The following is a 24147-nucleotide window of genomic DNA, read 5'->3' as shown; positions in this document are numbered from 1 at the left end:
AGTACTCTATAATGAAATCTCTATTCTGAATGGCTGGAGCTGAAACAGTTTATGTGGTTTGACTAGATCCTGCTGGTGTAAGAATAATTTACATTGTACATTAGATTCTTTACTCACGCAAAGGACAATGTACACAATAATTCTTGATAAACTAGTTCCTTAAAATACAGCTTTTGCTCATTACCTCCCTTAGGAAGTAATAAATAATTAAGCACTCCAGCTATTTTCTTTAATTTCAAAGAGCTTAACTGGGGAGGAACAGTTTGAAGAGGTATATTAATGTTGTGTTTTTCTCTGTTTATTATAAACAGTATTGGTGATACTGGTCCAGTATAGTTACAGTTATAGTTATTTGCGGCCACAATGAAATATTAACTATAAATGAGTTTAAGAGAGGAAAGGACATTTATGAAACGGCAGACAAGCGATTGTATGATTCCCGTTGAAACAATGGAATGAGACACAGGTTTCTCCTTGTCTGTGCAGATTTTCTTTTATGCTATTGAAGACAAGTATTGATAACTGGAGATAATCCTCCATGAATGCACAGTTACACACATGTTTTTCAAGTCGAAATAAATACAGCCTCACCCACTTCTTATTCCCACTGAAAACTTTGGTTGTCAGTGATTTGACTTCCTGACTGAAGCTATTGTGGATCTTACTAGTTCCCGGCATCTACATAGAAGGCAGGAATGATAATTGGAGATAAACGTTTTCTTTGCTTCCATCATCAAATGTTCTGTAGTATTTGCAGTACTCTGCCACTTAAGATAATTTCTATTCTGTAATAATACTGGTGGTTATTAAAAAAACAATTTGAGTCGTCTTCAATTACTGTAGGATCTTCTTTCACCAGGGTTACTGATTGTTTAAGCATTCACAACAGATTATGTACGGACTAAGTCTGAATCATGCAGCTTCTTTACAGTGACGATCCCTTATAGAAAACATTAAGTATTAAATCAACACTGTTCTCTCCATGATACCCTCTGGCATCCTCATGTGCAGACTCACAGCACTGCATCTTAAAAATATTAACCTACTATATGTTCTGCTTTTCTAATAGAAATTGCTGTTTCCTTTCCTTAGCTTCAGTTCTGCCTCTGTAGCATCTAGATGTTACCAGGTTAAAAAAAAACAAAAACAAAAACCAAACCAAACGAAAACCGCATCACTAATGTGTCATTCTGCAATTGTAAATGTATTGTTTGTGGCTTGCATTCCAGCAAGCCTGTAAACAGAAATAAACCTTGATAAATCAATTGAATAGGCAGGTGAGATGGACCATAATGAGCATTGATTGCAGGCTTACATTCTGTTTATAGTGACATTTGATGTGTCTTTGTCCTGTAAAGCTTATTTATGGACACAGTCCCGAATCATGTGATTGAAACAAGAATGTTTTATAGAATGATTTCAGCATGATGTGATTACCTTTCAATAGCTTAAAACTATGTTTTTTCTAAACAGTGATAAAGAAGTTGTAACAGAGTTTGGCAGCTCTTAAACATTGCAGAAAGTTTATGTCTGTAAATACATGTGCAGAAACAAACCCACTTCCACAAATTGAAAATACTTGAAAACAAACTTTGCAAACATTTTGACTGAAACTGCAGCTTAGCAATTACCTACTAAGTTATGTGGAATTTAGAGTGCTTTTAAATTCAGTTTTTAAGGTCTCTATTGGCCTAATGCAACTAATCTTTTTTCAGAAATGTTAATGGAGAATTTATTTCTGTAGTTAAAGAGTTTCAAAGGAATCTGAGGCCATAAATATTTTTAGGGGAAAAAAAATAATCAAACATTATCATGTTTACTGTTCTTAGTTTGGTAGCTATTAAGAAATTGAAATGAATTTATAATCATGTATTTACTTATATTTTTACAATTCATCTATTTTTCAGATTTTCCAGATTGCGTATGTTATTGTGAAAGCAGCTAACTCACCTCGACCTGGGAATTGGATATTAGAGCGTTCGCTGGATGGTGTAGACTATCAACCATGGCAGTATTATGCGATCACGGACAGTGAGTGCCTGACACGTTACAACATCCACCCTCGTCCTGGAACTCCATCCTATATAAAAGATGATGAAGTAATATGCACTTCTTATTATTCCAAAATCCACCCTCTGGAGAATGGGGAGGTAAGATTAGATGTTATTCCATGCACCATAACCTGGCAGAAAAAAAAACCCCTTTGCTTAATTGGCAAATATCTGCCTTGATTAGACAGAGAGTGTGTTTGATACGCTTGAAAAATGGGGAGGTAGTATATTCGCATTTTTAAAAAGCTCATCTTACATGATGCTACATAAACACATACAAGGTACACTCTAATAAGCATATTCTACAAAGTAAACCAAGGGGTAAAAGACTTATTAGGTAGAACAAGGCACTAGCGCTTTCAGAGATCTTTAGGTGCTTGAAATATGTTCCCATGTCACATATGAACAAAGGTGAGAATACTGGGAAAAATCATGGACCCAGTGAAGTCATCAAAGGACTTTTCTTTGAGTCTCATTTTCAGTCCCTGTGTATAAGCTAGGATGTTAAATGGTAATGATTTTACTCGGAGTTTAATTTATTGCATTTAAGAGCTTGTAATTGACCCTCTGCCCCTGCATATACCTACGAATTCTTCTCCTGTCAGAGGCCTCTGCTGTTTCACTGTGAGTCCAGGCACATGAATCATGGACCAGTCATTTGTTTTAACTGAGGGTGTAGAAAAGATGTGGTGGAGGTGAGAATGAGGAGTTGTGGCTGAAAAAACAAGGCAAATGTGACAACTGTAGCTGAAAATACAGTATTTTCAGCCACTTAAAATGAAGAGAGGGAATGCCATGTGTACCAAATTCCAATAAGTGTACGTTTTTTTCACAGATTTTTTTCCAACACTTGCTTTGCACATAACTTGGTAATTCAAGGAAGTAACGTGACTTGAAAGTGCACTAGTTCTGAAGTATTTATTTATTTACAGATTCTTTGATGTCTAATGACCTTCTGTGAAATTTTAGCCTCAAAATTTATCCTTCTGTTAATTGTTTCTGTTACACTTTTTAATGGCTTATCTCCGTATAAAGAGGTGCAAACTTATTCTTTTTTGTTCCTCTTCATGCAAAGCAACATTCACATACAACATCGTTAATACAATATTTTTGAATATTGGATATAGATATGTGTAGTTTGCTTATATTCACAGGAAATTTCCAATGCCCACTAAAAAAAACCCAGAAAAATACAACTTGCAGTGAAAATATCCTGCTGATACACTTGAAAAAGATGTAAGCTTGGATCTAAATGAGTCTCATATGAGTTATCAGATACGAAATCAGTTGCACATCTAGGAAGAATCATCACAAATACTTTGTGTTTGTAGTTGTATCATTCGTAGTTGTGTCATTTGAATGGGTCTTTGTTCTTGTAAAATCTAGCAGAAGCAGATGAAGTGATATTAAAAGAAACAGTGCACACATATGTGCTATGTTTTCAAAATGTTTCCAACTGGGTGCTTTTTGAGAGCTGAATATAACATGAGTTAGGAGATTATCACTTGCAAAGAAATTCTATACAGTTTCTTTGGGAGAACATGTCTGCACTGAAAATGAAATGCCAAAGTAATTATCCCAATAATTAATTTAATTTACGTTGTTCAATTTCTTTGATTATCTAATTGTCTTGCAGACAGATATTGATTTCATTAGTCTGCTGTCCTCTTGGTTAAACCAGTGCCTCCTTGTGTTCTTCATTGGCTGAGTTAAACAGCAAAGGGCTTTTATTCTGCATGCTGGTATACATCTGTGACTGAAACACTGGGTTAAGTCCTGCTGAACTGAGTGGAACTTAATTCCAATCTTAACTGTGCGATTAATAGTTTTTAACTTGCCCTGATGTGCTGTAGTTGGTGTTTTATCCTGAACCTTGTAAATGACCAGCATCTGATAAACAGTTTATTTAAACGAGAAGAAGACTTCGAAAGGAGGAATGCATCTATTCCATTCCACTTGGAAAAGGGGAATTAGAATAGGCTATTTTAGTTGGAAGGGACCTACAGTGATCATCGAGTCCAACTGCCTGACCAATTCAGGGCTGACCAAAAGTGAAGACATGTTGTTAAGGGCATTGTCCAAATGCTTCTTAAGCACTGCAGGCCTGGGGCATCGGACGCCTCTCTAGAAAGCCTGTTCCAGTATGTGATTACCCTCTCGGTAAAGAAATGTCTAAACTTCCCCTGGCGCAGCTTTGAACCATCCCCACGTGTCCTATCACTGGATCCCAGGGAGAAGAGATCAGCACCTCCCTCTCCACTTCCCCTCCTCAGGAAGCTGTAGAGAGCAATGGGGTCACCCCTCAGCCTCCTTCTCTCCAAACTAGACAAGCCCCAAGTCCTCAGACACTCCTCATAGGACATTCCTTCCATCACCTTTGTTGCCCTCCTCTGGACACATTCAAGGACCTTCACGTCCTTCTTAAAGTGTGGGGCCCAGAACTGCACACAGCACTCAAGGTGAGGCCGCACCAACGCTGAATACAGTGGGATAATCACTTCTTTTGACCACGTGTCAAAAGAATGCTGTGTTTGGTGCACCCCATGATGCTGTTTGCCCTTTTGGCTGCCAGGGCACGCTGCTGACTCATACTGAGCCTACTGTCAACCAGCACTCCCAGATCCTTTTCTGCAGGAAAAGCCACACGTCTCCCAATCTGTACTTGTGCCCAGCGTTACTCTGTCCTTTTGACTTGTCACATTTCATCCCGTTAATCATAGCCCAATGCTCCTGTCTATCTAGATCCCTCTGCAAGGTCTTTTGTCCCTCAAGAGAGTCAACAGCACCTCCCAGTTTTGTATCATCAGCAGACTTGCTAATGGTGCATTCAACTCTGCATCCAGATCATTGATAAATATATGGAACAGAACTGGCCCTAGAATTGCACCGTGCAGAGCACCAATGGTTACTGGTCATCAGCCAGATGTAGCCCCGTTCATTTCAGCCCTTCAAGCTCTTTTCAGCCAGTTCTTCACCCAGCGCACTGTGAACCCACTCATCCCACAGCTGGACAACTTGTCCAGAAGGATGCTGTGAGGGACAGTATCAAAAGCCTTCCTAAAATCCAGAAAAACTGCATCCACTACTTTCCCTTTGTCCATTAGGCAGGTGACCTTATCATAGAAGGATATCAAATTAAACAGAACTTTCCTTTTGTGAATTGTTAGATACAGGCATCCTCTGAAAGGCGTATGATTTAAGCCACCCTAAATTAATCTTACCTCACACAGGTAGTTATTAATCTGAGATATGGTCCTAATAGAGAGAAAACATCTTGAAATGAAAAGCCTAAAGCTTAACTTTGATAGTGACTGGAAAAGTATCGTTTCACATGAGTTAATCGGCTTACATTTTTAACAATATTCTTTTCATAAGTAAAACACTAGTTTCATCTGTCTGAGTAACTATAGACTGCATTATAAAATACATAGCATTAACACAGAATTAACCCAGGTTAATTCTTTTTCATATTTCATTAAACGAGTAACATGAAAAACAATACAATTCATACCAATATCAGATTTATTTGCAGTTGTGTTGTAGCTGATATTTGCCTGGCTCCTAGTCTTTCAGTTATGTTACATCTGCACATCATTTATTTTTGTTCCAGGGTAGGACTTTTGTTCTATGTATCAGTGTCGTGGTTTAGCCTCAGATGGCAACAAAGAACCACGTGCCGCTCGCACGTGCCTTCCTAATAGAGGAAGGATCGTAAGAAAAGGCAAGACTCTTGGGTTGGGACAAAGGCAGTTTAACAGGACAGCAAAGGGAACAGGCAAACAACAACAACAACAACACGGGTAGGGGAATATACAAACGCGATTACGGAACCACCGCTCCCCGCCGCTCGCCGACCGGCCGGCCCCGGGACGCCCCAGCCCGCTTTTAAGCAGCAACTTCCTGTCCCCTCCCCCGGCAGCTCAGGGTGGGCGTGGCTCACATGGCATGGAATACCAGGGAAAATTAACCCTATCCCCACCGGAACCAGGACATTATCCACCCCTTATTCCATACCATCTATGCCACGCCCAGCAGGTTCCAATGAATTGCCACCACTTTCCCCTGTTATATATATATATATATATACACACATATAATGCCCTTAGTTTTATGGGTCATCCCTCCAAAGTGTCCATTGAGTTCTTTTAATCCACGGCTTTGGGCTCCATCTGTTAGAACAGTCTCTCAGGGCAGGTGAGATGCTGGGTGGTGCTGGTCTGTTGCATGCTGTATTTTTCGGAGCTTGTGACTGGTGCACCTGGTGTGGCTCATGCACGCGGTCCGTGGGCTGAAGATGTAGATCTTGAGGAAACTGCTGGGCGCCAGCTGCTGAGATCAGTTCTTATCCCATCATCCCTGTGCCTTACTTGTAGTACAACTGATAGTAATTATAGCAATGAGGACATACAGTGACAGTGTTACTTAGCAATTAACAGCACACAATCTGATTCATTGGCTATTCTCGCCCAAAATCAGATCCCCATAAGGTACACATCGAACTTCCCCATCCTGCCGCATCACCCACCAAGTGCACCCAGGTCCTTGGGCAAAAGCAATCCCACGGATGGGTTTGCCTTTGCCTGAGGCAGGACTAACCCAGACTGTCTTCCCTAGCATATTCTTCATGTGCACTACGGGGACTTTATCCCCTTCTACGGTACGTGGAAGTTTTGATTGGGCAGGGCCAGCCCGATTGTTAGATCCCCTGGTGTTAACTAGCCAGGTAGCTTTTGCTAAATGTGTATCCCAGTGTTTGAAAGTCCCACCACCCATTGCTCTCAGTGTAGTTTTTAACAGTCCATTGTATCGTTCTATCTTCCCAGAGGCTGGTGCGTGATAGGGGATGTGATACACCCACTCGATACCATGCTCTTTGGCCCAGGTGTCTATGAGGCTGTTTCGGAAATGAGTCCCGTTGTCCGACTCAATTCTCTCTGGGGTACCATGTCGCCACAGGACTTGCTTTTCAAGGCCCAGGATAGTGTTCCGGGCAGTGGCATGGGGCACAGGGTATGTTTCCAGCCATCCAGTGGTTGCTTCCACCATTGTGAGCACATAGCGCTTGCCTTGACGGGTTTGTGGCAGTGTGATATAATCAATCTGCCAGGCCTCCCCATATTTGTATTTCAGCCATCGCCCTCCATACCAAAGAGGCTTCAAACGCTTGGCTTGTTTGATCGCAGCGCATGTCTCACATTCATGGATGACCTGTGCAATAGCGTCCATGGTCAAGTCCACCCCTCGGTCACGAGCCCATCTATATGTCGCATCTCTCCCTTGATGGCCTGAGGAGTCATGGGCCCACCGAGCTATGAATAGTTCACCCTTACGTTGCCAGTCCAGATCCACCTGAGCCACTTCAATCCTGGCGGCCCGATCCACCTGCTGGTTGTTCTGATGTTCCTCCGTGGCCCGATTCTTCGGTACGTGGGCATCTACATGGCGTACTTTCACAACCAGATTCTCTATCCGGGCAGCAATATCTTGCCATAGGTCAGCAGCCCAGATGGGTTTGCCTCTGCGCTGCCAGTTGCCCTGCTTCCACTGCTGTAACCACCCCCACAAAGCATTTGCCACCATCCATGAGTCAGTGTAGAGATAAAGTACTGGCCATTTTTCTCGCTCAGCAATGTCCAAAGCCAGCTGAATAGCCTTCACCTCTGCAAACTGGCTCGATTCACCCTGTCCCTCACTGGCTTCTGCAACCCGTCGTGTAGGACTCCACACAGCAGCCTTCCACTTTCGATGCTTTCCTACAATACGGCAGGACCCATCAGTGAACAGGGCATATTTCTTCTCATTTTCTGGCAGTTTATTATATGGTGGGGCCTCTTCTGCACGCGTCACCTCCTCCTCTGGTGACATTCCGAAATCCTTGCCTTCTGGCCAGTCCATGATCACTTCCAGAATTCCTGGGCGACTGGGGTTTCCCATTCGAGTTCGCTGCGTGATCAGTGCAATCCACTTACTCCATGTAGCATCGGTTGCATGATGTGTGGTGGGGATCCTTTCTTTGAACATCCAACCCAGCACCGGCAGTCGAGGTGCTAAGAGGAGCTGTGCTTCTGTACCAACTACTTCCGAAGCAGCTCGAACCCCTTCATATGCTGCCAATATCTCTTTTTCTGTTGGAGTGTAGCAGGCTTCGGATCCTCTGTATCCACGACTCCAAAACCCTAGGGGTCGACCTCGAGTCTCCCCTGGTGCTTTCTGCCAGAGGCTCCAGGTAGGGCCGTTCTCCCCGGCTGCGGTATAGAGCACATTTTTAACATCTTGTCCTGCCCGGACTGGCCCCAGGGCCACTGCATGGACTATTTCCTGTTTGATTTGTTCAAAAGCTTGTCGTTGCTCAGGACCCCATTTAAAATCATTCTTCTTCCGGGTTACTTCATACAGAGGGCTTACAATTTGACTGTAATCTGGGATATGCATTCTCCAAAAACCCACAATACCTAAGAAAGCCTGTGTTTCCTTTTTACTAGTTGGTGGAGACATAGCTGCTATTTTGTTGATCACATCCATTGGAATCTGACGGCGTCCATCTTGCCATTTTATTCCTAAAAACTGGATCTCCTGCGCAGGTCCCTTGACCTTACTTCGCTTTATAGCAAAACCAGCGTTCAGAAGGATTTGGACTATTTTACTCCCTTTCTCAAAAACTTCTTCTGCTGTGTTTCCCCATACAATGATGTCATCAATGTACTGCAGATGTTCTGGAGCTTCACCCTGTTCCAGTGCAGTCTGGATCAGTCCATGGCAAATGGTGGGACTGTGTTTCCACCCCTGGGGCAGTCGATTCCAGGTGTATTGGACGCCCCTCCAAGTGAAAGCAAACTGTGGCCTGCACTCTGCTGCCAAAGGGATTGAAAAGAATGCATTCGCTATATCAATCGTGGCATACCATTTGGCTGCCTTGGACTCCAGTTCGTACTGCAGTTCTAGCATGTCCGGCACGGCAGCACTCAGCGGTGGCGTGACTTCATTCAGACCACGATAGTCTACAGTTAGCCTCCACTCTCCATTAGATTTTCGCACCGGCCATATGGGACTGTTAAAGGGGGAGCGAGTCTTGCTGATCACTCCTTGAACCTCTAGTTGACGAATCAGCTCATGGATGGGAATCAGCGAGTCTCGGTTAGTGCGATACTGTCGCCGATGCACCGTTGTGGTAGCAATCGGCACCTGTTGTTCTTTGACCCTCAATAACCCCACAACAGAAGAATCCTCCGAGAGACCAGGCAAGGCAGACAACTGTTTAACTTCCTCTGTCTCCAAAGCAGCTATGCCAAAGGCCCAGCGGTACCCTTTTGGGTCCTTAAAATACCCTCTCCTGAGGTAATCTATACCAAGGATGCATGGAGCCTCTGGGCCAGTCACAATGGGATGCTTTTGCCACTCATTCCCAGTTAGGCTCACTTCTGCCTCCAGTACAGTCAACTCTTGGGATCCCCCTGTCACCCCAGAAATACAAATGGGTTCTGCCCCTCTATAGCTTGATGGTATTAAAGTACACTGCGCACCCGTGTCCACTAGAGCCTTATACTCCTGTGGGTCTGATGTGCCAGGCCATCGAATCCACACCGTCCAATAAACCCGGTTGTCCCTTTCCTCCACCTGGCCGGAGGCAGGGCCCCCTTAATACTCGTCATAGTATCCATTACTCACTTCTTGCATAAATGACTTGGAAGTTCCTTCAAGAGGATCAGAAGCAAGATCAGGCCTTCTGCTTTGTCTGGGGAACGGCCCACTGGAAACTGGGGCGGCACTTTTCCTGGAGGGATCCCCTTTTGTGGTTGTCCTTCCTTGCAACTCCTGTACCCGTGTCCGCAGGATCGAAGTAGGTCGTCCATCCCACTTCCTCATGTCCTCTCCGTGGTCCTGCAGGTAGAACCACAGGGTGCCTCGTGGTGTGTACCCTCTGTACTCTCTCTCTTGAGTGGGGAAATGCCTGCTTCTAATAGCTGAGATGCTGGCCCGTGCAGGTGGGGAGTAGAACATATTCTCTTCAAGTTGCTGGACCTTCCGCGACAATTTCTCCACAGCTGAGACAAGGGGGGAAGAGAGACTTTCTTCATATCGCCGGAGCCGGCCAGCTACCTCATCCACTGTTGGTCCCTCTTCACCTTTCCATTCCATTACTGCCAGGGAGTTGGCATATGACGATGGTGCGCTCCGTACAAACTTCCGCCACATGGGCCTTGTGCATCGCACCTCATCAGGGTCTGTGGGTAAGTCGGCATTGTCCAAGTCATAATAAATCATCTCCCGCACGGCTAATTCTCTCAGGTACTGGATACCTCTTTCCATGGTAGTCCACTTGCTTGGCTGACATACAACATCCTCACTGAAGGGGTACCTCTCCCTCACGCCTGACAGGAGTCGTTTCCAGAGGCTGAGGGCTTGGGTCTTTTTCCCAATCGCCTTGTCAATGCCGCCTTCCCTAGACAGGGATCCCAGCTGCCTGGCCTCCCTACCCTCTAATTCCAGGCTACTGGCCCCATTATCCCAGCACCGGAGCAGCCAGGTGACAATGTGCTCGCCTGAAAGTCGGCTGAAATCTTTTCGCATATCCCGCAGCTCACTCAAGGATAGGGATCGAGTAATTATCTCTGGTTCTGCCTCTTCCTCCTGCTCTCGTGATGGCCCTGGTTCATCATCATCTCTTACTAAGCGAACTGATTTCTTTGTGTACTTCTTCTTCTGTATGGGGGCAACTGATACCGGCACGGGTTGGTTTCCTGGTTCAGTGGCAGTGGCTACCACGGGGGTTGCAGTAGCCGCAGTGTCTGCCGCAGGGGTTGCAGTAGCCGCAGGGGCCGCCGCAGGGGTTGCAGTAGCCGCAGGGGCCGCTGCAGGGGTTGCAGTAGCCGCAGGGGCCGCCGCAGGGGTTGCAGTAGCCGCAGGGGCCGCCGCAGGGGTTGCAGTAGCCGCAGGGGCCGCCGCAGGGGTTGCAGTAGCCGCAGGGGCCGCCGCAGGGGCTGCAGTAGCCGCAGGGGCCGCCGCAGGGGCTGCCGCAGGGGCCGCCGCAGGGGCTGCCGCAGGGGCCGCCGCAGGGGCTGCCGCAGGGGCCGCCGCAGGGGTCGCAGCAGCCGCAGGGGCCGCCAGTCTGGTTTCCATCTCTTCCCCTTGAGGGTGCTGCATAATTCTGAGCAGTGCCTGGTAGATACTGGCCAGGGCCCAGCACAGCGCGGTGAGTTGTGCCTCTCTAGAATAGCCACAGCATTTTCCCTTCAAATATTCTACCACTTTATCAGGGTCCTGTAATTGTTCAGGGGTGAAGTCCCAGACCATTGGAGGTGAGTAGTTCTCTAGGTACCTGCCCATGCTCTCCCACATGCCATGCCACCCCTGACTATCCAGCCTCGGAGCAGATCTCCGGGTGGTAGTCTTAAATAGTTGCTTAACCCTAAACAAGACCTGGAACGTATTCAGGAGACATAACACTAGGAGCACGCTGGTTTGAGTATCCCAAGGATATTCAAGATTCTCAAAAGCTGTCATACCTGACCCAAAGGAGAAAAGGGAGGCAAAAGGGCTGGGGAAACTATTAACAAATTCTGAGAGACAGTGTCCAATGTACGGACAGGACAACAAAACCACATAAACACCCCAAAATAGCCGTCTGAACAGTGATGTTATCATATCATAAACAGATATCGCACAGGACAGCAGAATGATAATCCTCATCCCTCTTCCAGACATGGTAAACAGCATCGCAGGGAGTACATAAGCCATATAGGAATTTATGTAACACAGCCATGAGAACAAACCAAGCAACATGATGACCAGTGACTATTTACCTAATAAAATAAATGCATACAAGAAAAAAAAAACCAAAACCGTTTTTTCCACGTTCTAGTTGGATTCTGTCGTTATCTCAACCCTTCGTGCCCCACGTTGGGCGCCAAAAAGGACTGTCGTGGTTTAGCCTCAGATGGCAACAAAGAACCACGTGCCGCTCGCACGTGCCTTCCTAATAGAGGAAGGATCGTAAGAAAAGGCAAGACTCTTGGGTTGGGACAAAGGCAGTTTAACAGGACAGCAAAGGGAACAGGCAAACAACAACAACAACAACACGGGTAGGGGAATATACAAACGCGATTACGGAACCACCGCTCCCCGCCGCTCGCCGACCGGCCGGCCCCGGGACGCCCCAGCCCGCTTTTAAGCAGCAACTTCCTGTCCCCTCCCCCGGCAGCTCAGGGTGGGCGTGGCTCACATGGCATGGAATACCAGGGAAAATTAACCCTATCCCCACCGGAACCAGGACAATCAGATATTACAAACATTTTGTAAGATTGATAGAGTTATGCAATGTGCATTACGTACCTTTCCTTTGCTTCAAAGCCCGTGAGCTATTTAGGCACACCATTCTGGTGTACACTCAGGAAACCTGATGAAGTGGAGAAGGAGCATAGGTCAACAAGCCAGTTCCAAAGCCAAATCTACATCTACAGTAGCGTCTTAAGTTAAAACTTGCCATCGTGGAAAAAACAGAGTATCTTCCTTTCATATATATTTTCAATGAACATTTTAATCAGTGACTTGATTGATTAGAGCATTTACAGAAATGTTAATTCTAAGCAAAATATTTTGGGTGTTTAATATTGTCGCTGTTTGCACCAGTAATATTCTCTTGGCCAATCACAGAATTAAAACTACCAACAACTAAAACAACAACAACAAAAAGACAACCATCAAACAAGAACTCTATGTGGTTTATCTTCAGGTCACTGTAACTAGCACAAATTTAAGTTCACTCAGTCAAAAGTGAATAAACAATCTGTAGGCCAAGAATTATTTGCATGAAATAATTATTTTTATTGAATATTTTCATGAATTAATGGAAAGTTGGGTAACGACGGCATCTGAATGAACAAAACTGAGAAATTCTCAAATAAGGAAATTTCTCTCAAAACTGTAGACTTGAATGCAGAAAGATTGTTAGCATTCCAGTTTCCATACTGTCTAAGATCAGTGATACGTGAGAAGATCACAGGGAGACCAGAGTGTCTCTATATCACACTGGCAAAGGCAGACTTTTGGCACTGATGTTTCTGATATGCCATCAATAAATGTAAATGGTAACGTTTCCCAAAATAGTATTTTACAATGAAAAAGCAAGTTCCACTGTGTCAGTGTTCCCAAGCCAGAAAAAGAATGGAAAGAGATCAGTTATATTAATGAGTTACTCGTTAACTTTTACTGAATTGATGTTTCTTACTTTAATGGTATTTTTTTTTTGGCACGGACTGAGAAAGAGTGGTTTATGTAAGGGGCAATAACTGGCGGGATGAGGCTGCTATTTTTGGGTAAAGAAGAGTGCCCATTTTGTGACATTTTTATCTTTACTTAAACACCATATCAGGGTGGTATTTCTTTTTTTCTTTATTTCCTCAGATGATCATTAGGTTGAGAACTAAAAATTAGTGGGTTACCATGGTGATTTTTGCTTCATTTCCCTGACACAGGAGCCTTTGATGTTTACATCTAGTTTGTACCTTTTTTTATTGCAATCTTTCTTCTTCTGCTAGACTATAATTTCTGTCACAGCTTTTTTACCTTGATGACTAGGTGGATGTAAGGCTCTGGACATTAAGTTTCAATGTTGTAATTTATTTTTTTTTCCTGTGAGGTGTATGAAGATTTCTTTTAGTAAATGCTTGTTTGAACTAGCGTGTATAGTATTTCTATTTTGATGCATGGGAATCTTCCCTCTTGCTTGCCGATGTTTCAAAGCTGGACCCTCTGAAGACTTCAGGTGCACCAGTTGATGACTGTTGTTGATGTTAGGAAAATGTTTATCTTTTCATAGAAAATGACACATTTTACCGGACCTGTAGCTTGCTAGGAAATAAAATAGGAGGTAACACTCAGAAAAAGCATTCTTCAGGCATACATAGATTTAGAGTAATTTGTATAGGCTAGGAGAAAATCTTCAGGTCAAAAATAATTGTTTGGTTGTTTCTTTAATATAAAGTCATTCTCTGTGCAAACAGAGATTGAAAGCCAAATCCAGTGAAGACAGAGGGAGAAAGGTTTAATTAATCTGATAGGAAAGCACTTGCTTTTACTAATAAGTCAAGAAAGAAGAAAAAAGCCTCGTAGTCTGGGAAACATTGAGTTTCTCTACAATGAGGCTTTCTGAAAGTATAAAAACCAAGAGGAGAGTGTGAATTTAAGTCCCACCTTATTAAATCTTAATTGGAATAGCCAGTTGACTCCCTGGTCCATATTAGCGACATCACATAGAAGAGTTCGGACAGAAAGTTGTTTTTCAAAAATTATAATGATTATTGTTGTGCAGAAGTTATGTAAATTTACAAGGAGAAGAAATTCCTCCCTCTTTTTGTGCAGAATCTGTTTTCAGAAGATGCTGCCTCAAAGGATATTTCTGCATTTGGGTAGAGTTTAGGTTACGCAGAAGATACAAATGCAGTTTGGTAGGCAGATTCAAAATGAAAAGGAGGGATTAAAAGAGCAGAAGCTGAAGTGGTTGTAGATGAGGAATACTTCTGCAGAAGCATTTGTGTAGTGTGTGGGTGTAGCCAACGGAAAAATCTCTTGGCAGGACACAGTGATAACACTGGTCTCTTTTTCAATCCCAGTCACCCTTTGCCAGAATTATCAGATGCAAGGTGTTCTCCTGAAGTTCTTGTTCAGGGTAGTATCTAGCTTGTATCTTGCTGTCTAGTTTCTGCTTCCTGGTGACGTAGTCTGCATTTGCTGTTAACCTTGTTGTAGAGACAGATGCATAGGACAACAATTTTGAAGCCCTTCCTAGGTGTTTTTGACTCCTACCCAGGACACAGATAGGTTAGAGAGCTGTCTTATCCTGACTGGCTCTTTCTTCAGGAACACGTTCAGTTTGCCTTTCTTGTAGTCAAGGAGGAAGGGAGTTGAAAATATTAACAGTGTTAGTACTAATGGAGAGTTTGGAGGGAAGTAGTGGGGGAGATCAGTTAAACATTAATTTATCCCAATCCTAAATGAAAGCTTTTTTTTTTTGGTATCTCATACCTCTCCATCGCCACATACACTTCTGCAATTGTGAGCTTTTTGGCTTTCCATCACATTGTTACTTGTTTTGTTGTATTTCATATTTCATGGAAGAATGAAACTGAGATGTAGATTAGTGGTATCAGGATGCTGTGAACATCACTCCCTGCTAATTGCTGCAATACTAATTTGGTATCATGAGAAGATATCCGTAAATGTATCTCTGCCACAAATTGTAACTAATGGAGAGGTGAAATTTCAGGATTCAGCCGATATTTTCTTGTACTGAATAAGGGAAGCGATCTCTGATCCTCCTGTGTGAAATGCTTTTCATATGTTATTTTCAGTTGCTGGGAATATTTAAAGATTGAAAAACTGAAAGATATTAGCCCTGTACTTGAAGGAAAGTAATCTGATTCTAGAAATGAGAATGTCACCTAATTGCAGTATGCCAAATGTACCAAATTTCAGAAATGGTTGTCTAGATGCTTCAAACACAGCCCTGGGTGTTGCTTGTTTCTTTTCAGCAAGTGGCATTTGTGAAGCAATCAATGTGACTATCAGATAGTTGATATGACTATATTGATAATGACTATCAGGCTATTATTAAGCAAGTAATGTAGTTGCACATCTGCTACTTAAACATTTTTTAGTAGCACAGCCCAAATGCACCTTTTAAATGACTGTTTAAATGACAGTGTTAAAGCACTGGGTCATTTGCTTCAACAACGTCAACTTACTTTCAGCATTACATTTACTATGTAGAGTTAACCAAATTTAAAAAATAAATTATACCCACAGAGGAATATGCAGTATTTTTGTAATACTGTTTTTTAATAACTAAAGCAGTACATGAAAAAGGATTTAAAAATAACATAGGTATTAGAGCTGTGTTTTATATCCAACACTTTTTCAGCTTATGGGATTTCCTCATATTGATGTGTTTTGGACTTTTTGTACTGTTGATGAATCCATACTCCAAATACTTTTGCATCCTTACCTCAGATCCCTCTGGAGTACTTGCATTCCTAACATCCTTTGGCAATTAGTTCCATATATGTGGTATCTGTTGTATAAAGAATCACCTCCTTTTGTTCCATTGTAGCTTGGCTCCCACTGGTTTCATTCAATGGAGCCCAATTCTTGTACTGGAAAAGTTGGTGAACAGTCAACCTGGAAACACTTTCTCTATGTCACTTATAATTTTATAGATTTCTGTCATATTTTTACTTAAGTCATCTCGTTTCTACGCTGAAGAGTCCTGCTGTACTCTGTTGGGTTTTTTTATACGAAAGGTATTAATTCGTTTCATCATCTTCTTGTCCTTCTCTGAACTTTTCCCAGTATGTATGTGTTCAGTCTAAGATGAGGGGACAGTGGTATTCAAGGTGTGGATGAACCACAGATTTGTAGTCATCTAATTGTGTTTTCTACTTGTGATTTCCTAAAATCTTGCTTCTGACTTGCTGTTTTGTATTGGTGCTGAGCAGTGGTGCTCATTGAAATCTAGTGTTTTTTCTAGGAAAAAATAATAATGGTATCACTTAAAAGTATTAATAGCTTACCCCTAAATTCTGTACCAGTTTGGCCTTCCTGGCTTCTTTTCCAGCTTCAGGTTTTAAAATTCCCACTTAGTTTCATTCTCTTCCTGATCTTTTCATCCTCTTTCATCTCTTTCTGATGTCTTTCTACCAGATCAAGTGTACTTCCTCTCTAATTTTTTTGTTGAAAATAATTTTTGCTTCAAATTTGCTTCTTCACCTTGTATAATTCTCTTAGAGTTACACTTTTGTCACCTTTTCTACAGTTCTTTAAGGACTAAGATGCCAAAGCAATGAATGAAGCGCAGATATTTGAATGGATAGACAGATACGAGTATTTTGTGCTGGATAAACCATTTAAATGGATGGTGTCATACCTCACATGTCTGTATAAATATCATTAGCATGATTCTACTGCCAGAGTGATGCTAGGTATTAAATCAACCCGTGTCTTCTCTATTTCTTCTGAAAGCATATGGTGCTCATGTAGTATTTGTGCAGGCCTTTATGAGAGTTTAAGACTTCCGCAGCATGAAACCTTAACCTCGTTCTGTCTAAGAATTCAGCCCACAGAAAGGTTATGTCTTTACAGTGGGAAGGTCAGTACTAACCGATTGTCTTAGCAAATTTCCCGAGGGAGAATTTCAGACATTGATTCCTGAGCAAGAGAGAATATTACGTGGTAGATTCAATTCAGCTTTTTTTTTTTTTTTAAATGGTATATAGTTTTAAAATGAAAAGTACTGGGCAATAATTTCTGAAAGATATTAACACTACTACATCACGCTTACAAAGGATTTCTGAGATCTGTTACTGAACTGTTGTTCAGTAAACTGCATAGTATTATTTCCATGCTCACAAAGGTAAAAATTACAGACCAAAAGACTTTGGCAAGAGCTGTCTGTGTGAATGTCATGGTTTAGCCCCAGCCAGCAACTAGGACCGCACAGCTGCTCACTCACTTCCCAGTTAGGATGGGGAAGAGAAGCAGAAGAGTAAAACTCATGAGTTGAGGTATAGACAATTTAATAAGTAAAGCAAAAGCCACGCATGCAAGCAATGCCAAACAAGGAATTCATTCACTTCTTCCCATCAGCAGGCAGGTGTTCAGCCACCTCCAGGAAAGCAGGGCTCCATCACCTATAACGGTTACTTGGGAAGACAAAACGCCATAACTCATAATGTCCCCCCCTTCCTTCTTCCCCCAGCTTTATATACTGAGCATGACATCACATGGTATGGAATAACCCTTTGGTCAGTTGGGGTCAGCTGTCCTGCCTGTCTCCTCCCAACTTTTTGTGCCCTCCCAGCCTCCTCGTTGGTGGGGTGGTGTGTGAGGACCAGAAAAGGCCTTGACTGCTTAGCAGCAACCAAAAACATTAGTGCGCCATCATTACGTTTCTCGTCCCAAATCCAAAACGTAGCACTACACCACCTGCTAGCAAGAAAGTTAGCTCAGTCCCAGCTGAAACCGTGACAGCGAACAAGGGGTGTAAGGTTCTCTGAGTCCTGGCGCTAGCCTGTAACAAGAAAGTTGGTCCTGCCCACTGTATGGCCATAGCCAACACTAAGGCTGAAGCAGGGGACTGATGGCGGGGAGTTATGATGGGAGTTAAGTAACCTCTCTCCTTCCTTTTCCAGAAATGAGTTTTCTTGTCACCCTTATAGTGGCAAGAATGATACTGCAATGAATGTGATGCTTCAGTGCTGCTCCTTCAAATGCTAAACCTCTTGCCACTCCTGTGGTGGTAGCAATGTAAGTGTGAGATAAAAAGAAAATTATATAGTGTTTCTGTGGTAATAAAGGCTAGTCTGTATCAGCACATTCATTAGTCTTTATTTTCTTCAGTCAAGTGGAAGTTCAAAGTGTGTACTAAACATGTAAAAACAAAAAGAAACAGAAACAAGTGCCTTGATGGTAGTGTTTTGTTATTTTGTTCACTTGCTGTACTACTTGAATGCTAGTACTCTTCCCCTTTTTAAACATCTCTCTGTGCTGCGTGTCTCAGCTCACTCCGAACCTCTCCCACCCCCGCTAATTTGCTGTCCTCTGGGCTAACCTCAGACCAACGATACCAGTGGGGGCACTGAACTCTGCTACTTCCCAATATTTTCTTGCTACTTTTCTTCTCCTCATACCATATTGCTTGTCCTGTTCACTGTAGTCTCATTGGTTCACAGAGAAGGAAGGAAAGAAAAAGAGACTTACAAATGGAGTCTAAGTCCATTCTCCCCACAGCCAGATTTAATCAGTTTTCACTAGGAGTCTGAGACTGTCAATGCTAGGAGGCCAGAGGGTCAGAATTTTTCAAAGTATTCAAAATTGAAATATATTCAGTTGCAGACTGAAAATTTTGTGATGTCTTTTCTCCTAATAAAAAGTGATATAGATGCTAGTGTGTATTTAAAAAAAAAATGCATAAGAGTTTGTGGATTGCAGTATTGATGCTGCCTTTATCATTCCTATTTTAAATTTGATCCCGTCATCTCCTAACTTCTTTAAATTGGTGGAACAATGACTCCACATAGATGGAAACCGTGTGCTGTTGAGCCTGCCTAGTATTTGAAAGACAATTGTAAGACTTCAATCTTGTACAGTTTAAAAAATGATGTGTTATCTCTGTTGGTCTCTAGTATAATTATTATCAATTCAGCATCTTGTCTTTATTGTGAAATCATATTCTAGAGCCTTGAACTGTCCGTTCACCTTGACTAACAGTGATAGGTTTCTTTTCAATAGCATAAGATGTAGAAAAGACTTCTATACTGTAAAAACTAATGCCAGTAATATCTCTCTCCATGCCCTTAGCTGCAGTCACCTTAGGCATTTCTCACGAGTATGCTAAATTTCCATACATTTGATGTGCATTTCTGTACATTTCCTTGGAGTATTTGTGGTTATGGCATATGTTGTCTTGCACCAGTATCTTCTTGACGTATTGTCATTGCAAAAGGTGGATCATACAAAAAACTAGGTAACAATCTATTCTTAATGGATGAAACTCTTCAGAAATTTAAGCTGGTTCTACTTCCAGCATCACAACTTAGACAAAGACATTAGACATAGACTAATGAATGCAGTCTGAGTCAGAAATTCCAAAATAGGGTCTGTGAACAACTTTTTTTAGCTTGACATCTGAACAGGGAGAATAACAGTAATTTTAAATTATTCAAAAAACAGTGAAAGGGATATTTTAATTTTGGTCAATATGAGTTGTTCCAGGGGATGCAAAATGAAAATATTTTATTCAGTCATCTTAACTTTTTTAAAAAATGCAAAGACAATGAAAACAAATTTCACAAAACTGTCAATGGAGGACATGTGGCAGTCTTTGCCTAGAAAGCAGAAGTAAAGTTCAGCTGGTCGAGATCTTACCAGATGCAGTTACTTACATCCAAGAACCTGTCCTGCTTCCCAGGTTTTTAGTATACTTTGAGTATGCTGGTTGTCTAACCAGCTGGCATAGCTTCATTTTGTAAAAAATAATGAATCATGTTTTCTCTGGACTGAAATCCAAGTGTCCCATCAGCTTATGATCATTCTCATCTTGCTTTTCTGTCTCACATGCACAGTTAGTAATCTGTAGTGATTAGTAATGAGGACAGCCAATAGGATCCTTAGATAAATGGTGCCTATTATTAAAGATCTTTCCACTGAGGTCAATAACCTTTCTACCAGGTCTTTTGTGAAGACTGTTTATCTCATTTAATTCAGTGTTCCACAACTTCAGTGGTTAAAGACTCACTGGTTAACATTCTGGATTGCGTCATACTTTGTTCTCCCTATTGGTTTTGGTTTATATTTTGTTTGCTTCCATTCCCACCCCCACCTTCTAGCTACAGCAGCCTCTGCAAGTCTTATGGTCAAGCCGTGGTGTTGGATATCATCTTTTTGTGTGTGATTGGTCTCAGTGAAATGATTGTGATTGATAACTTCTACTTGTGAGTCTCCTTTTTTGAGTCTTTTGAAAGCATAATTTAGCCTAAAAAGTTACTTGTGTCTACAAAGAAGGAACAGAATATGTTTTTTCTTCAAGAATTCTGGCAAATAAGCTTTCAGCTGGTCCAAAATTTCCAGTTAGAACAACTGTGTAAGAAACAGTTTACAAAAAGAAACAAAACTAGACTTGAGGTTTGGACAAAGATCCAGGTCTAGTTCATTTTGTTGCTTTTTGGTTTTTGCCTTTTTTTAATTTGACTTAGTAAAACTAAACTTTAGTTAATCTGAGGGGAAAAAAAGATATTTAACAAATGACTGCCAAATAAATGCGTACATTTTACATATTCCATGTACAGATTGCTATATTGCATCACTAATATAAAATTATTAACATTTCCTGATTTCCTAATATACATTCATAGATACGTAAAAAGAAAAAATAGAGTAAGCACTTGACATATGTGCTCAATATCATAGGAGAATTTTGAAAACATCTAGAATTTAACTTGACACCTTTAAATTATTTTATTATGCATCATGAGAATAGTCTTTGCAATAATTTCTTCAAATCTTGTACACTAATCCTGCAAGTCAGTAATTTTATAATTGCATTATAGAAATACTCACTGTTAATTTTTGCCTGATAAAAGGAAAACTTCCAGTAATATTTTTAAGTTGATAGTTAATACCGAACTTGAGTTTCTGATATTTAATATTGTAGAAAACAAGAGTGGATATAAAATGTATAAAGTACGTTTAAATTGTACACCAAAGAGACAACAACTGTGGAAAACTACATATAACTAGTACAGCAGTCTCCCATTATTGTAAAAACAAAAGGAAGGATATTTACTGGTACTTCTCTGTGGGCTAAGTTGGAATGAAAGTTTCTTTTGTGTAGTCAGACAGTCCACTTTTCTATTTTGGCACGTCTTCTGTCCCTGAGCAGACACTCATGTTGTAATTTCTGCCATTTCTGAAAAAAAGAAAAGCTGATTAATCACATGAATCATAAGATCTAAAAAGTAAGAAAGTTGTGATATATAAAATGCGTACTATATAGAGCAGTCTTTCAGTTTGAAGTTGAAGAGTCAAATTGATTAGATTATTTACCTTTTTTCTGTAGCACCCATCATTTATTGATCACAGTGCTTACTGAAAAGAGATGTGTGGAACATCTTTATATAAATCTACGGTAGTTTTTTCCAAATCATAAAAGGAGGACTCATGCCTGTAAACGTAGTTTATAACTCAACATAGTCTTTTACTGATGCAAAGGGAAATGGTGCACCTGAGTCTTGGTATTTACTTGTAATGACCCAAACCTGTCTTCTCTTTGGGTTTGGTAGCTGATTTTTGGACAGTGGTAGATTTCGTTCTGGCAGCAAAAGAACACAGAGTACTTGGTATCTTGATGAGCTTCTTTCTCTTCTGCTTAGTTAGGGGAACCAAAGATCCTGAGTAGGTGGTTGTTTTGGGGGTGGGGGAATTGCTACTTGAAGACCTTACCCACACAGGTGAAATACTTAATAGAATATTTTGCTTAAATGAAATACTACTTGTAATCACTTTCCACGAAGAGGTAAAACCACAAACATTTATTTACTTTGGCTATCTATTGCATTTTGCGTAGGGTTATTGTTTTGAGATGAGAAAATTATAACTTTCTAAGGGCTTTTTTGTCTTTTTTTTTTTTTAAGTAGTTACTAGCAGTCATGAATAATTACTGGGAGAAAGAATAGCTTAATTCTTGTTTTTAACGAGTCTGGTGGCCAAAAGCATGGAAGGGCTTGCAGACTTGGTAAGGATGATAAGCAGCTGAGCGATGCAGAGATGAGAGAGGAAAAAGCAGTAAAGGTTACAAGGTAATTATAAGGTCTGGGAGAAATCTAGTGAGTGACTAGTTCATGATGAATCATTCTTCAATGTTTAAATAATAAAAATCTGTACTGTCAAAAAATGAACAACTTTTTTCAAGGTAAGTTAAAATCCAGATGGGCTACATGGAAGATTAATTTTGATCAATAAAATCTCCCTGAAGCAGGGATGTACAAAAAAGTCAGCCTGAGACCAAATGTACACATGCTTTAATGTCAGTGCAAAGGAGTTCTATGTAAAAGAAAATCAAAACCAAACTGCAGAGTTTACCTGGAGGTTTTAGTTTAAATGGTAATTGTCTCAGAAATCAATAGAAGGAAAGTTAGTCAATGGGGCACCGTAATACCAACGCACAAATTCTTTGATTAAGATCTAGTCTCTAGATCACATGAATGGAGAAGGTATAGAGACAAGTTGGGTAAGTAGACAAATTGTATCAGCAAACAGGGTTGTGTCTGAGAAAACTGATATTTCATGTCTAAGTTAGAGTAGAGAAAGTTAGGACTGCAGTACCACTTAAGGTAGTGAAACTAAGGAGGATTTGAAGGCAAAAACGAAGGCAAAAATAAACACCATAGTGAAAAAGTAAACTATGCTTAGGTTCCCATAGGCTGGCTAACTATCATGAGCAGAGGCTGATTTTTGAGTGTCCTTAAATGTTCTTTCAAGAAGCAGTCTAATTGGAGAACTTAGAATACAGGAAGCAACTCAAAATTTTGTAAGAAGAGTGCGAGACAGGCTAGTTTAGATTACTGTTACTTAAAGACTGTTCTGTAAAGTGGGAGTAATATTGTCACTATTTGATGTGTTCCTAGGAAACACAGTCAAAAAGGTAAAGTGGTCTCTAAAGGTGGAAACATATTTTTATATGTTTTCTTCTTAAGTCTGTAGGACCTCATGCATGCTACTTATAAAAAAAATATAATAGAGTATCCAAAAAGGTAGCAGGATAAAATACCAGAGTATATAATAATCATTAGAAACCAAAAGACATCATATAAACAATCTCATCCCAGTCAGGAAAGTAGAAATTTTGTAAATTAGCATAAAATCACAGTAAGGTAAAAGGCAATGCCGAAGGCCTAAAAAACAATACGAGAAGCTTTTTCAAGCACATCAGAATGATAGAGCTGATAGGCAACTGAGATATAATAGGAGTGGCAAGGACAGTAAGTCCATAGCAGGTGAATTCTGTGCCTCGACCTCCCTACAGAGGGGCATAAAGAAGTAGCCACCGTAGAGCTTTTCTTTATCTGAAGGAAGAACAATTTTAAAAGAATGGTTTAATAGCTCTGGCAAACTTGATCCTCAGCTTTTATTGCTGAACATGGTCTCATATGGTAGAGAATATCCCTTTGGTCAGTTGGGGTCACCTGTCCCAGCTGTGCCCCCTCCCAAGCCCTTGTGCACCCCCAGCTCACTTGCTGGGGAAGGGCAGCCTGTGAAGCAGAAAAGTCCTTGATGGTGTGCAAGGGCTGCTCAGCAAGAGCTGGAACACCCCTGTATTATCAATGCAGTTTCCATCACAGATCTAAAACATAGCCCCATACAAGATGCTATCAAGAAAATTAACACTATCCCAGCCCAAACCAGTACACTAGTTTACTATACATGTCATATTGTTTTATATCATACATCATAAATTAAATCTGAAAACCACAAACAGTTGAGAGTTTGATAAAACACTGCCAAGTTTAGTTTTGGTAGCCAAAGTAAGCACTACTATTTTGTAACTTTA

The 24147-nt window shown here is 41.3% G+C and overlaps 1 protein-coding gene across 6 annotated transcripts in view; it reads left to right on the top strand.

The window, feature by feature from the left end:
• Positions 1 to 24147, top strand: part of LAMA2 (laminin subunit alpha 2) — a 383003-nt gene that overhangs the window by 112662 nt on the left and 246194 nt on the right. For all 6 annotated transcript variants that reach the window (XM_063329629.1, XM_063329631.1, XM_063329633.1 and 3 more), the window contains exon 4: positions 1908 to 2150. In XM_063329629.1, the coding sequence (XP_063185699.1) occupies positions 1908 to 2150 (243 nt within the window). The remainder of the gene's footprint in view (positions 1 to 1907; positions 2151 to 24147) is intronic.

The sequence above is a fragment of the Chroicocephalus ridibundus genome, chromosome 3, assembly GCF_963924245.1.
Source record: "Chroicocephalus ridibundus chromosome 3, bChrRid1.1, whole genome shotgun sequence".
In the NCBI taxonomy this organism is placed as follows: domain Eukaryota; kingdom Metazoa; phylum Chordata; class Aves; order Charadriiformes; family Laridae; genus Chroicocephalus; species Chroicocephalus ridibundus.
This window is presented reverse-complemented; position numbering and strand designations above follow the sequence as displayed.